This window comes from Colletotrichum navitas, assembly GCF_030913465.1.
Source record: "Colletotrichum navitas strain CBS 125086 chromosome Unknown LY79scaffold_21, whole genome shotgun sequence".
NCBI lineage: Eukaryota > Fungi > Ascomycota > Sordariomycetes > Glomerellales > Glomerellaceae > Colletotrichum > Colletotrichum navitas.
In genome coordinates, this window is record NW_026850567.1 from 371,054 (window position 1) to 383,157 (window position 12,104).

At 56.7% G+C, this 12,104-nt stretch overlaps 3 protein-coding genes across 3 annotated transcripts; 1 reads left to right on the forward strand and 2 right to left on the reverse strand.

Annotated features, from left to right (window-relative positions):
• Positions 1–649: 649 nt before the first annotated feature.
• LY79DRAFT_629957 (uncharacterized protein) lies at positions 650–1,933 on the forward strand (the record flags this gene model as incomplete). The annotated part of the gene is made up of 1 exon (XM_060562157.1): positions 650–1,933. The coding sequence occupies one exon, from the start codon at positions 650–652 to the stop codon at positions 1,655–1,657; it is 1,008 nt and encodes a 335-aa protein (XP_060415446.1). The 3' UTR covers positions 1,658–1,933.
• A 341-nt stretch (positions 1,934–2,274) lies between these two features.
• Positions 2,275–3,357, reverse strand: LY79DRAFT_162466 (uncharacterized protein). Its single transcript, XM_060551155.1, has 2 exons — positions 3,080–3,357; positions 2,275–2,864 (listed from the first exon to the last, which is right to left on the reverse strand). Exons 1-2 carry the CDS (start codon positions 3,272–3,274, stop codon positions 2,376–2,378), a joined length of 684 nt encoding a protein of 227 aa, XP_060415447.1. The 5' UTR covers positions 3,275–3,357; the 3' UTR covers positions 2,275–2,375.
• Positions 3,358–5,266: 1,909 nt separating this feature from the next.
• Positions 5,267–10,956, reverse strand: LY79DRAFT_512846 (uncharacterized protein; the record flags this gene model as incomplete). The annotated part of the gene is made up of 3 exons (XM_060554423.1): positions 5,267–5,377; positions 5,434–10,364; positions 10,428–10,956. 3 exons carry the CDS (start codon positions 10,954–10,956, stop codon positions 5,267–5,269), a joined length of 5,571 nt encoding a protein of 1,856 aa, XP_060415448.1.
• Between the last annotated feature and the right edge of the window lie 1,148 nt (positions 10,957–12,104).

The following is a 12,104-nucleotide window of genomic DNA, read 5'->3' on the forward strand; positions in this document are numbered from 1 at the left end:
CAAATCTCCATGTTACCCCCATGACCCCCGTTGAAGGCATCGTGATCTTCCATCTCAACCCTGGGCTTGCATGGGTCAGTCACGATGTCCATCGCCGATTCACACGACTGGTTACGCGGGATCTGTAGATCTCACGCTACCTCTAATGAGGGCATTACGATCTTTCATCTCAACCTTGAGACTCGCTTGATAAAGTCACGATGTCTCTCTGTGAATCACGGCTCACCCTGAATCAACCTCTGCGTTCTATATAAAAGCACCCTTTCCATCCCCTCCCACACTTCTCCAACCTATTCACTGAAGTCATCTTCCCTACCCCGCAAGACATAGCGAGAGAACAATATCTTTCATAAAGCCACTCATTATTGCGACTACTCCCCTATCTGCGCGGTTCATCACAGATCACCTCAGATCCACTTCTGCGCATTATCGTTTGAGCGAATCTACAAAACATTAACGCCCATCATTACGATTCACCATCGCAGCCAGGATCTTCTCTCCACAAAACCAGGGGTCATAGCCAAAATCATCAGCGATCGACACCCATCATCGGTTTAATCACTATATGACTCCAGTTGAAAGTCACCAAACGTTCCAGTGCCCTCCATAAGGCAAACCCCCGCCAACAATATAGCCAGACCCTATCAAGATGTCCGGCCCCTATTCCACCGACTTCTCTTTTCTCGACGGCCCCCGGGCCCCGTATATCTTCGAGGATAATTTCAACCAGAGCGTACCCCCCTCCTTCGTTGACCAGTACCAGTATGAACAGGCACCGAGCGCATCCCAACCCCTATACCACCCTCAGAACCACCAAGAACACCCTCTGGCCGAGCCGCCTCTGGCCCACGACGGTCTCCCCGTCGCCAAGCGTCTCCGATCCAGCACCCGCAGGCAACGCCACACCGCCCCCTGGGCCGGATTCCTGACGGCTTCCCGCTCGACGACCCCGGACTGTGAACCGCCCTACCACGCGCGCATCTTCAGTCCCGACTCCCTCCCGGGCGGCTTCTCCGACGTCCTCTCGTTGTCCCTCCCGATCCCGGACCCCGTCGGCCCCGAGGAGCGGTTCCACCGCCAGCACGAGATCAGGCACATCTTCGCGACGACCAAGTCGACGACCCTCCCACCTCCCTCGCCGTTCGTCAAGCGTCCGAGCCCGTCCGCCGCGCCCGACTCCCCCACGGACGTCTACCGCATCCGGGCCCCGCCGGCGCGCATCAGCATCCTTCCGATGCAGCCCAAGCGGTCCCTGGGCGTCTTCGTCCCCGTCGCCGACACGACCGCGGGCGCCGAGCGCGAGGCGGCGGTGGCGCACAACAACAAACTCGCGGCCGCGCGCCTCGACGACCTGAAGCGGCGCAACAACGCCGCGGCGCTGCGGAGCCGCAGCCGCAAGGAGCGCGCCGTCGCGTGCCGCACCGAGGAGCTCTCGCGCGCGACGGCCCAGATGAACTGGTGGAAGGCGCGGGCCGTGTCGCTCGGGGCGCACGCGGGCGAGTGGGACGCCCTGCCGGCGCGGGCGGTGCGCGAGGCCCTCGTGGCGGACTACCGGGTCGACGTCACGGACTTCAGCCGCGACGGGCCCGACGAGTTGGGGATCACCAAGACGGCGGCGGCCAAGCGGAAGAAGAGGAAGGCGGCGGTGACGGCGTGAGGAAGGGCGTTTGGCGGGCTTGCTGGGCGGAGCTGAAAAGGGGGCGGGGTTGAGAGAGCTGAGGTTGGTCCCCTTTCCGTTCTTGTCGGGATATCGATATGTTTCGGCCGCCTTTTTGATTTGCCTTGAAGGGAGGGAAAGATCAATGCCAGTTAATGATGGGAAGTTTTTTATAAAGATCCGTAAGGGAACAAGTTGGAAAATCGGCGTTAGTTCATGAAGAAACTAGTTTTGAAGCAGACTACATGCGCCATGAATGCTCACGTTGACTATGGTGGACAAAACCGAATACGTTTATACAAAGCGGCCTTCAGCCACGTCACTGTAGAAAGCCTCAACAGAGACCCCTTTTGAGAAACATCAAAAGACCCTGAAGATTACCAAGCCCAGCTGCCAAAAGAAACCCGTGGTATCTCTCGTCAAAATGCATCAAACGAAGCCCGGCCCCATTATTTCTCTTCTGACGAGAGAAGGGCAACGACACAGCCAGAAGACAACGTCTGAGTGTCTCATCCATCGTCCTTTCGCAAACCCAAAACGCCGGTCGTCATTATCCAGTCCAGCCTGGTTCCCAAGCTCCCGGTTCCCTTTCCATGTATCAAATGGCCGTTTCCATTACTTTCCCCATATTGGCACGGTTCCTTCTCATGTATTGCGGGCCTGGCGGTTGGCTTTCACCACCACCCCCGACCCGGCTCACTGCCTGTTGATAGATCGCCTACGGGCGCGACTTGCGCTCGGCCTTGATGCTGCCCATCTCGGACTCGTGGCCCGTCGCGACGCCGTAGCAGTCGGGGTCCGCGACGCACCCCTTGATGAAGTAAAACACTACAATGCCCATCAAAAGCCTAAGAATCTTCGAGTTAGCCAACTCCCATCCCCGTTTCGGCCACGGCTTGTTAAACGCTCCAAGACGCGGCAAGTTCCATGAGGGTTCAACGACGTACCAATTGATGGCACCGACGGCCGCGGCGCCAGCCATGCTCCCGCCGTACCGCATCTCCTCGGCGGTGGGCCCGAAGCAGGTCCTCCCAATGCACGTGTCGCCGAGGAACAGCCTCGCGATGCTCGCGGACCACGCCCAGCCGGACAGCCAGAAGAGGCAGGTGAGGCCGTAGCCGACGAGCATCACGATGCGGAAGTAAAGGTGCGGCGCGAAGCGTTCTGCGGCGATGGCGCCGCCCAGGACGACGATGGTGAAGAGGGCCTAACGAAAGCAAGTGTCAATAAATGTGCTTTTTTTTTCTTTTTCTTTTCTTTATTTCTTCTTCTTCCCAGTCCGCACCGCCAGCCCCTAGGAATCATTTGCATCGAAAGTTTGTGTTGTCTGTGGCTTCCCGACAGGACACGCCCTCCTCAGGACACGAGCGGACGTAACAACAGGGAGAGGAAAAGAAAAAAAAAAAAAAAGAAAAGACTTACAACGAAGAGCATGAAGCCCGGCGGCCCGGTGAAGCTGCCCGAGTAGGTGCCCAGCAGGGATAGGCAATAGGCGCTGGCGGCGAGGACAGCGAGCGAGAGCACGAGGGTGGCAACGCGGGCGATGGCGAAGAAGGACGGCGTCGGCGGCACGCCCTTACCCATGAGGCCTCTGATGTTGTCTGCGCCTGTCGTCATCTTGGCTCCTTCAGTCGGCTGTCTTGTCTTCTCTTGTCTTGTCCCCCTCTCTTTTTCTCTTAGAAATCGACCAGGCGCGATTATGTGTATGTAAGGCGCGGAACCGGGGGTTTATCGAACCGAGTTGAATCGTTTTCACTTGGGACTTGCGTTTCTCGACGGGCAATTAGAACAACAGAAGATGGAAACGTGACTCTTGACGCTCACAATCAAAGTAGACAGGTTCGACCGGAGAAAGACTAAAGAATAAATTAAACGAAGGTAGATAGGTGCACAAGTGGTAGCAACGTAAAATAGAAACCCTCCAGCCAGATGAACCCGTTCGCGCGCTGGAAACCTCTGTTTCCTTATACCTCTCAGGCTTTACACCCTCCCTCCCGTCCACCCCTTCAAACATTGCTAAGCCCGTGGTCTTGCATGACAACGGCCCCGGCCCCCAGAGATTTGGCGAAAAAGGAAAAAAGCGAGATCTGAACTCCTGGCTTGCGCCACAATACGACGTGCGTACCTTCCTTTAAGCCCGGCCGTGCAAGACCAACACGTCAGTGCCCCTCTTCCCCCCCCTGGTGTGGCAGCTCCTTGAAATCCCAGGAACGCACTGGGGAGAAGAAAGGGGATGCATCGATGCATAAAGCAGTAGTCTAATTGTTCCCATCCTCTATCCTTTGATTGGTCGAGTCAACAGGACATGTCCTAGGCATTGTGCACCCCGTACCCAGTCATCATGGCAGTGCAATGTGCCCCCCCCCCCTTGCATTCTAAGACGTCGATCACTGAACGAGGTTTAGTGGCCAGATGCCGTGCCGGCCGACCATGCACAACCTCCCTTCTCTGACTTCTCGTGTTGGCTCTCGTTGGTTGGCAACAGCTTTAACCAAGTTTCAGAAGTCATCGACCGGGGTGGGCCTCCTCCCTGGTTTCAATGCAAGACAGCTTCAGTATTGACCATACCTTATGTGATTCCGCTCCCGCACCCTTGGCCTTTGAACTAGTTTGGAAAACGAAACCGGAAGATCTGTCTCTGGGCCACCCCGTCGAGAAAGACGCATAAAGGGCTAGACCAATACCGCCCCTTGCCATCAGACGAACCGATGGCCACGAGGCCGGCTGGCTTACAACACGAACATGAGCAGGAAAAAAAAAAAAAAAGAGAGAGAGAGAAATGCCGGAAACGCACCAAAACAGAAAGGAAAGAAACAACAAGGGGATGGGGAAAGAAAAAAAAGACAAATGGCAGAAACATAAACGGACACGGCCTTTTTTTTTTCCTTCGTGAAGAAGAACCGAGCGCGTACAATCCAACGCTTGCGCAGGGTTGCTGCGATACAATTTCGTGATGCTGTGCTGTGCTGTGCTGTGCTGTGCTATTTACAAAGCTTGAAACGCCATCCGTCCTTTCCTCTCCTTCCCACAAACTAGGAAGCGCAATCAATCACCCTCTCCCCTCATCTTCGTGCATGCCTGCCCGATTGCCCCAACATGTCCGCATCTCCTCTAGCATCCCGTCTAATCCATCAGATGGGCTTAACAGATATCCGCGTGCAGCAAAAACCCGGCATTACAATGTGTTCCTGGTGTTCCGACTGTCGACAACCGTCTGGATGGGTAACCAGAGACCTGACCAACTTTTGGCTTAAACCAATGGATATCTCAAATCACGTCCAGCGTGGGGCATTGCATCGCGACAATCTCATCCAGTAGTGGGGTTTGTCTTCAAGGTTGAAGAGTCATTATGGCAGTGGTTGATACAGATTCTATTGTGGCATTGAGGAACCAACTTCCATCGTTGTTGCGCCGTTTCCCTACTCGTGCATTACTCGTCAATTCGTCCGACGACGACGATCGCAAAGGGACACTCCTCCCAAAGTGCCCTCGCAATCTTTACTCCCAGGTTTCTATTTAAAACACGACCAAAGTGAACAAAGCAACACCCCCATGCCTGCCTATATCCCATGAACTAGAAATGCATTGTACATACAGTCTACCCGATTTTTAAAAGTTCGCAACAGCGACGGCGATAGCCTGCGACTCCGAGTGAGAGATGGACACGCTAACGTCCTTGAGGCCAACTTTCTGGGCAGCAGCGGCAGCCTCACCGTGGAGCTGGGCAACTGTTAGCAATCGGGCCTTGACGATGTGAATCGGGACATGTGGCTTACCTTGACCAACGGGGCACCAGACTCGTCCCTGCCAATCTCGATATCTTTCAGTGGCGCACCCGCACCCTTGCTTGACACGCCAAGCGACTTGAAGACGGCCTCCTTCGCGCTCCACCGGCCAGCGAACGAGCTCTGAGGGCTGGGAGCCGACTGGCAGTACTTGATCTCACCAGCGGTGAAATTGCGCTCGATGAACGTCTCATTCTCAATGTTGATGGCAGAGATGTCCTCGACGTCAACGCCAACATTACTGTTCTTGTTGACAACCTTTTTGGCCAGAGCCTCCATCATGTCCTGGGTGGCCTTGGCCGCCGTGGACGACACCGTCTTCTCAGATGCCTTCATAAAGTTGGAAGGGTAAGTCATGGTGGACGTCTTCTTGTCCTCCGTCACGCGGGCGTCGGGGTTCAGGAGAACCTGGCTGAGCTGCTCGTCGGTGTAAGGAGCGTTCGACTTGGCAACGAAGAGCGTGTTGTTGACCAGGCCGTTGTGGAAGAAGCGATACGCCTTCTTCTGGCGGGCCTGAACCTTGGCAGAGTACTCCTCGTACGTCTTCTCATCGAGTGTGGCAAAGAGGTACTTGGGGTGGACACCAATGGCCTGAGCGCCCTTCTGACCGAAACCGAACGAGGTGACGGAGAAGGCCTTGATGCCATCGGTCTGGATGCTGCGGCTGGGGTACACAATCATGTCGAACTGCTCCATGATAGGATCGACGTTGTCTGCGTTGCGGTTGCCAGGCACCAAGCCCGTGTTGAGTACCTGCAGGCAGCCGTTCATCATCCAGGCACCGGCAGCACCCTTGGGGTGACCTGTAAGGTACTTTTGGAAAATGCCCATGACAGCATTGCCCTTCTTGCGGCCAAGGTGGCGGAGCTGTTGGCAGATGACAGAAGACTCGTTCTTGTCGTTGGCCTTGGTCGAAGTTCCGTGGAAGGAAGCAACGGCGAGGTCGTCAATGGTGAGACCCCAGGTGGCAAGGGCACCACGGAGAGGAGCGATCTCCGGGTTGTTCTTCCAGAAGTTGTTGCCGAGGCTACGGAGAACGTCCTTCTCCTGGCGCTCGGCCTCCTTCCTGATGTGCTCGGCACGGTTGTGAGCATACTCCTTCTCGTTGACTTCCTGGCCCTGGGCCTTGATAGCCTCAACCTCCTCGTAGAGGTACTCGAGCTCGGACTCCTGCCACTGCTTGATCTGCTTCTTGCGGAGCTCGATCTGGCGGCGGCGGTAGTTGATGTCAAGCAGCGGCGAGGGGAACTTGCCGGCGTGCTCGCGGGCGGTGGTGAGGACACCCTGGCCAGGAGCGGGAACGGAGCGGCCGATCTTGTCCGTGGCAGTGGTGGTCAGAGCCAGGATACCGTGAATGGGCATACCCATGTCGAGGGCAAGCTTGGCTGTCATGAGAAGCTGGACACCGCAACCCTGGGACTCCATGAAGCCGTTACGGGTGGTGGTAGTGGGTCTGGACATCTCGCCAGGGGTGCGGCCGTGAGCCATCTCGTCGACAGCGTTGCTAGTGGCCTTCATGTTGGCGAACTCGTAGGAGCCCTCCTCGCCGAAGTCATCGAAACCACCGACGAAGACGACACGAGCCTTGCCCTCCATGATGGTCTCGTAACCGATGTCGACGGACTCGACAGCAGTGGCGCAAGCGCCAACAGGAGTCTTAATGGGACCGGAAGAAGAGATCAACAACATGTTAACCCAGGCGGCCATAGTGTTGATGAACGACTCCTGGAGAATGTCGTTCTGGACAGGCTTGTCCAGGTAGCGGTCTCTGTGCATGCCACGGAGAGCGCCGGCACCACCCATACCGGATCCGATGCAGTTACCGACCTCGGAAACGTGGACGTACTTGTAGAACTCGTAGGGGTCGGTGATACCGGCCGACAGCAGAGTCTCAGCGACGGACACGAGGACAAAGAGGGTGACGGGGTCGACTTGGGACACAATGTCCTCGGGAACACCGTATCTCTTGGCGTCCCAGCCAGTAGGGATCTGACCGGCAACAAGTCTGTCGAAGCGGAGGGCCTTGGGGATTAGGAGGGCGGCTCCCTTCTTCATGCGGACAATGTACTCGCCAGACTCGGGAATCTCGAAGATCTCGACCTTGTCGCCGTGCTCACGCTTGAACTCTTCGGCAGTCTCCTTCGATGCCTCGAAAGGCTCGAGGTCTTCCTCGATGACAACCTCGTGGAGAAGTTGCTTCTGCTCGGGGTCGTAGCCGCCGAAGAGCTCAGGCTCAATCAGACGGATACCAGAGTGCTCAAGAATGAACTTCTCATACTTCTGCTTGATGTCCTTGTCGTCAACGGGCTCACCAGTCTTGGCGTCAACCCAGCCGGAGTAGGGGGCGGGCTTGCCCTTGATGGGGCCATTGTGGTTCTTGATGAGACCCATGATCCAGGCCATCTCAACGCATCCCTCCAGGGAGAATTCGCCGTAGGCCTCCATCTCCCAGCGGGTGCGGGAGTTACCCCAAGGGCCGACCTCAGCAAACCCGGTAACAACGACGACCTTCTCCAAGTCGACCATGCCCTTGAGGCGGTCGTTGAGGGGAGCAATCTCCTCTTCCCAGTCGGGGAGGTTGGGGAAGTCGAACTTGAGGTTGGCACGGGGCTCAACAACGGTCTTCTTGTAGAGGGCCTCAGAATTGGGGCCGTTGACGACCTTGTTCTCGATGGCATTCTCCTTGCTGACAGCGCGGCGGACCTCGCTGGTTTCCATGATGTCCTTACGGAGCTTGGTCATGGTCTGGTTGAGGTCAGGAATGAACTGCAACCCACCGTTGAGGTCGGCAAAGACAGGCTCGCTCTGGCAGAGATCGACAACGGCAGGGCACATGAGACCCAAGAGGTTGAAGGCCATCTCCTGCTGAGAGAAGGTGCGGACACCGAAAGCCTCAACACCCTCGGCAACGATGTTGTTGCCACTCATGAGACCGGTACCGCGAGTCCAGCCGATGACGGCACCACAAATGGTGAGGTAGTGACCCCAGTCCTCGGAGTGCCATCTGTTGAACAGAGTCTCCAGAGCGAGCTTGGACTCGGAGTAGAGACCGTCGTTTCCGAAAGTGCCGTGGTTGGGCGACAGAGGCAGGACTACCTGGGCAGGACGAGTCTCGAAACCGCGCTCGGCCTTCTGGGTCTTGACGCTGCCGAGGATGCGGAGCAGATTGGTTAACATGATGCGGTGAGCGAGCTCAGATCGAGAGTCGATCTGGTCGATCTGGCGACCATTCTCGGGAATGGCCGCGAAAGGCACAATGAAGTCCAGGTCCCATCCAAGGCCGTTCTTAGGGTCATAGATGTAGTCGACCAGAGCCTCACAATCCTGCTTGCTACCCTGGTTGAAGGGAACAACAACAAGCTGAGAACCACGGGCACCGAAGCGGGTGTACATGGACTGGTAATACTCCGTGACCTCGCGAGAGAATCGACTGGTGGTAACGACGACTTTGGCACCGCCGCTGATGAGGCCCTGCAAAACCTCAGCTCCGATGGAACCGGCACCGGCGCCAGTCATGAGAGCGTGCTTGCCAGCAAAGCTTACACCGTCCTTGGCGGCCTCCTCAAGTGACTGCAAGTAGTAGCCGGTGAGCTTCTTGCTGTAGTCCCAGCCGTGGAGGCTCTTGCGCTTAAGGTGCAGGAAGGGGATAGTCTCGACCTTGCCAGGCTTGGGCTTCTTAGAGGGGCTGTCCTCGTTGGGGATGATCTGGTTCTCGTTCATCGCCAAGGAGCGAAGGACATCACCATACAGGTTCTTGATCTCGAGCTGGGAGGTCTTCGACATCTTGTGCTGCTCCTTGATGAGCTTGTAGATGCGGCGAAGATCGTTCTGAACCTTGGTGCGGTTGCCATACTCGGAGATCTTGCCACCCTCAGCCATCTGCTGAACGTAGTGCTCCAGCTTGCGGCAGCTGGCACGGGGAACTTCCTCGTAGTTGAGGTTGCCGCGGGCATCGACAGTGGTCTGAGGGCCCGTGGGAACGGCAACGTCTTTGTAGACGGGGTTGGCGTGGAGCACCTCCTTGCAGTTCTCGATGAGTTGCTCGCCAAGCTCCTTGGCGAGCTTGTAGGTCTCACCACGCTCCGCTGGGCAGTTATCAATGTGGTACTGCATGAACTCGACCAGAGTGGGGTTGGAGCGGTTCATGATGCGGATGCACTGGCTCACAATCTCGCGGTCAACAGCCTTGAGGCGGCCAAAGATGATATCGTAGTACATGTGGAGGGCATCTTGACGCGCCCAGTTCCAGGAGGAGTCGTAAGAACGAGCCTTGAGGGAGCTGAAGACGGGCTGAATGCCGGAGGCGTAGAAGTCGCCGTGCTCAGCAGTCCAGAGGTCAAGCTGGGACTGGAGCACCTTCTCGGACTCCTGAGAGGTGATGTACGCCTTGTCGCCGGCGCGGAGGTCGAGCTTGAGATACCTCGCGAGGAGCTCGAGCTGCTGCTTGAACAGAGCACGCTGGTCCTTGGTCAAGGCGTCAATAGCGGCAGGATCCATCATCATGCCGCCACCAGAGCCGCCAGCGGCAGCACCAGCCTGGGGAGTAGACAAGCTGATGCCGGCAGTAGCAGCGTACTTCTGGGTAACATCATCGAGGAAAGCCTTAGCATCAGCCTCGGATCCCAGACGAGCTGCAGGCTCCATGGTGAGAGCAAGCAGCAGAGTGCCGTCCTGCCTTCCGGAGCCCAAGCCCCATCTTGTCTCAAGGTATTTTCTCGCGGCTGTGATGTTGAAGCCACCGGGCATCTTGGAGGAGATCAGACGTGCGATAAGAGCCTGTGATTGCTTTCCAAGCTGTCCATCGAATGTGGCCTGCATAGAGGAACCGAGTTCGTCGAGAGGAACATCTTCGGGCTTCTCCGGTGTTGATCCGAATTCCTTGCCAAGGTCACCGAGGATTTCGTTCTGGAGCGTGGACTTGCCTGAATTCAACGGGTTAGTTATTTTGACGGTCAAGGGGCCATGCAAAACTTTTCAGTACTTACCACCGACAAGGTCCTTGATAGCCTTGCTTAGAGGCACCTCGGCCAGAGGCTTCTTGAGTTTCTGAGCAATGAGAGCTCGCAGGATGTCAATAGCCTGCACGGGAGCATCCTCAACGGAAGCGGCAGGGCCGGCGCTGGGAGGGGGGGGAGCCGCTGCAGCGGGGGCAGCAGCAGCCGCAGGAGCGGCGGAAGAACCAGCGGCTGGCGCGCTCGACGGGGCGGCAGCAACCTCTGGTTCCTCCTCGATGGGGTCGGCCTCGTAGTAAATCTCCTTGGCGTCTTTGTTGTAGCAGAGGATCTGACGCTGAACTGACTTGGCGGCATCGTAGGCTTCGTACTTGGAGGCGAGGGTGCGCTTGGCCATGACGCCGAGAGTATCGGCGGGACCAATCTCTACCACCCTCTCGGCGGTCTTCTCGGCGAGGAAAACATCTTGGGTCTCAATCCACCGCACGGGCGAGGCGAACTGATAGGCGAGGAGCTCCACAAGGAGCGTGTGGGCAAGCTCTTGCTCGACTTCGGGACGCATGATGGGCAGCTGGAGAGGAAGCTGGAATGCTCAGTTACACGGAGCTGGGAGGAGAACCGGGAAACTGAGAGTATCGAGTCGTCGACGAAGTTTTGGGGATGGGAGGGGAAATGATTGTTATCCGTGGGAAGCCGTGGGAGAGCCGGTTTCCTAGGAGGAATGGTGATGTCTGCGGGAAGGGGTATATGTGAAGCAGACAAGCTCGCCAGACTTTTCTGATGTGTTTGCTGGACAGTCGGTGAAGGCTGTTCAAGGGAGGAAGGATCAAGTCCGCGCCAGAGAGAGGGAGGGACAAGCTGGCAAAGGCGAGCGAGGGAGATGTAGAGAAGATTGTGGGAGGAGTTGTCGAGCCACGAGTGAAGGGAAGACGGGTGGATTTGATAGAAAAAGAGAAGTGAGTGCGAGAGAGACAGAAGTTCAAAGTCGATGGCTCTAGCCCCTCGATATCGGGTCACTGGCGCTTGATTGACTTTCTTGGGGGTGTCTGTGTGAGGAGAGAACACCAACTGGACTGGAACGGGAGGGATTGGGACCAGTCTCGGCAGGAAAAAAGACGATTGTTGAACCAGGCAAGGGCCCCCACCAGCTCAAGGAAGGCAGTGATGAGAGCCCAGAGAAGAGAGTGTGGTGCGAATGTATGTTGTGGTGGTGGTGGTGGTGGTTCCCCAAATGTCGAGGTACCTCGACGACACGAGGTACAAGGTACCCATGTTCCACTCTATCATACGGATGGCAAGAAAAAAACATGGGTGAGGGAAGGACCATGTCTCGACGCATTGTGAATGGCTGATGACCTCCCGCCTGTTTCTCTCTTACCGCAGTGGTTTTTTTTTTTCTTCCCTATCCTTGCAAGGGACGTGGAAGAGGTCCCGAAGGAAAGTGAAAAGCGGGGTGTCAACTTCCCGGCGCGCGTTGTCCCTTCCCTCCCATGTTTTCCCCCCTCCATGCCGGTGGGAAAGCACAATAGCTGCTGGTGTGGAAGTCGACAAAGTGGTGTGGCTGCCGGGTGTGCTGCAACGCCTGCAGAGCTCCTCAACCATATTCAGACGCTTTCCCCAATCGAGCATGGGATGATCAGGGGGGCTTCCCCACAAAACCATTTCATTGGGGGAATGCAGGATGGGACAGTGGACACAGTCCGCTACGAT

Coding starts and splice junctions, on each gene's coding strand:
- LY79DRAFT_162466 (XM_060551155.1), bottom strand. CDS start 3,274: ATGACGACAGGCGCAGACAACATCAGAGGCCTCATGGGTAAGGGCGTG. Junction 2,865..3,079: donor CGGGCTTCATGCTCTTCGTT/GTAAGTCTTTTC, acceptor TGCTTTCGTTAG/GCCCTCTTCACCATCGTCGT.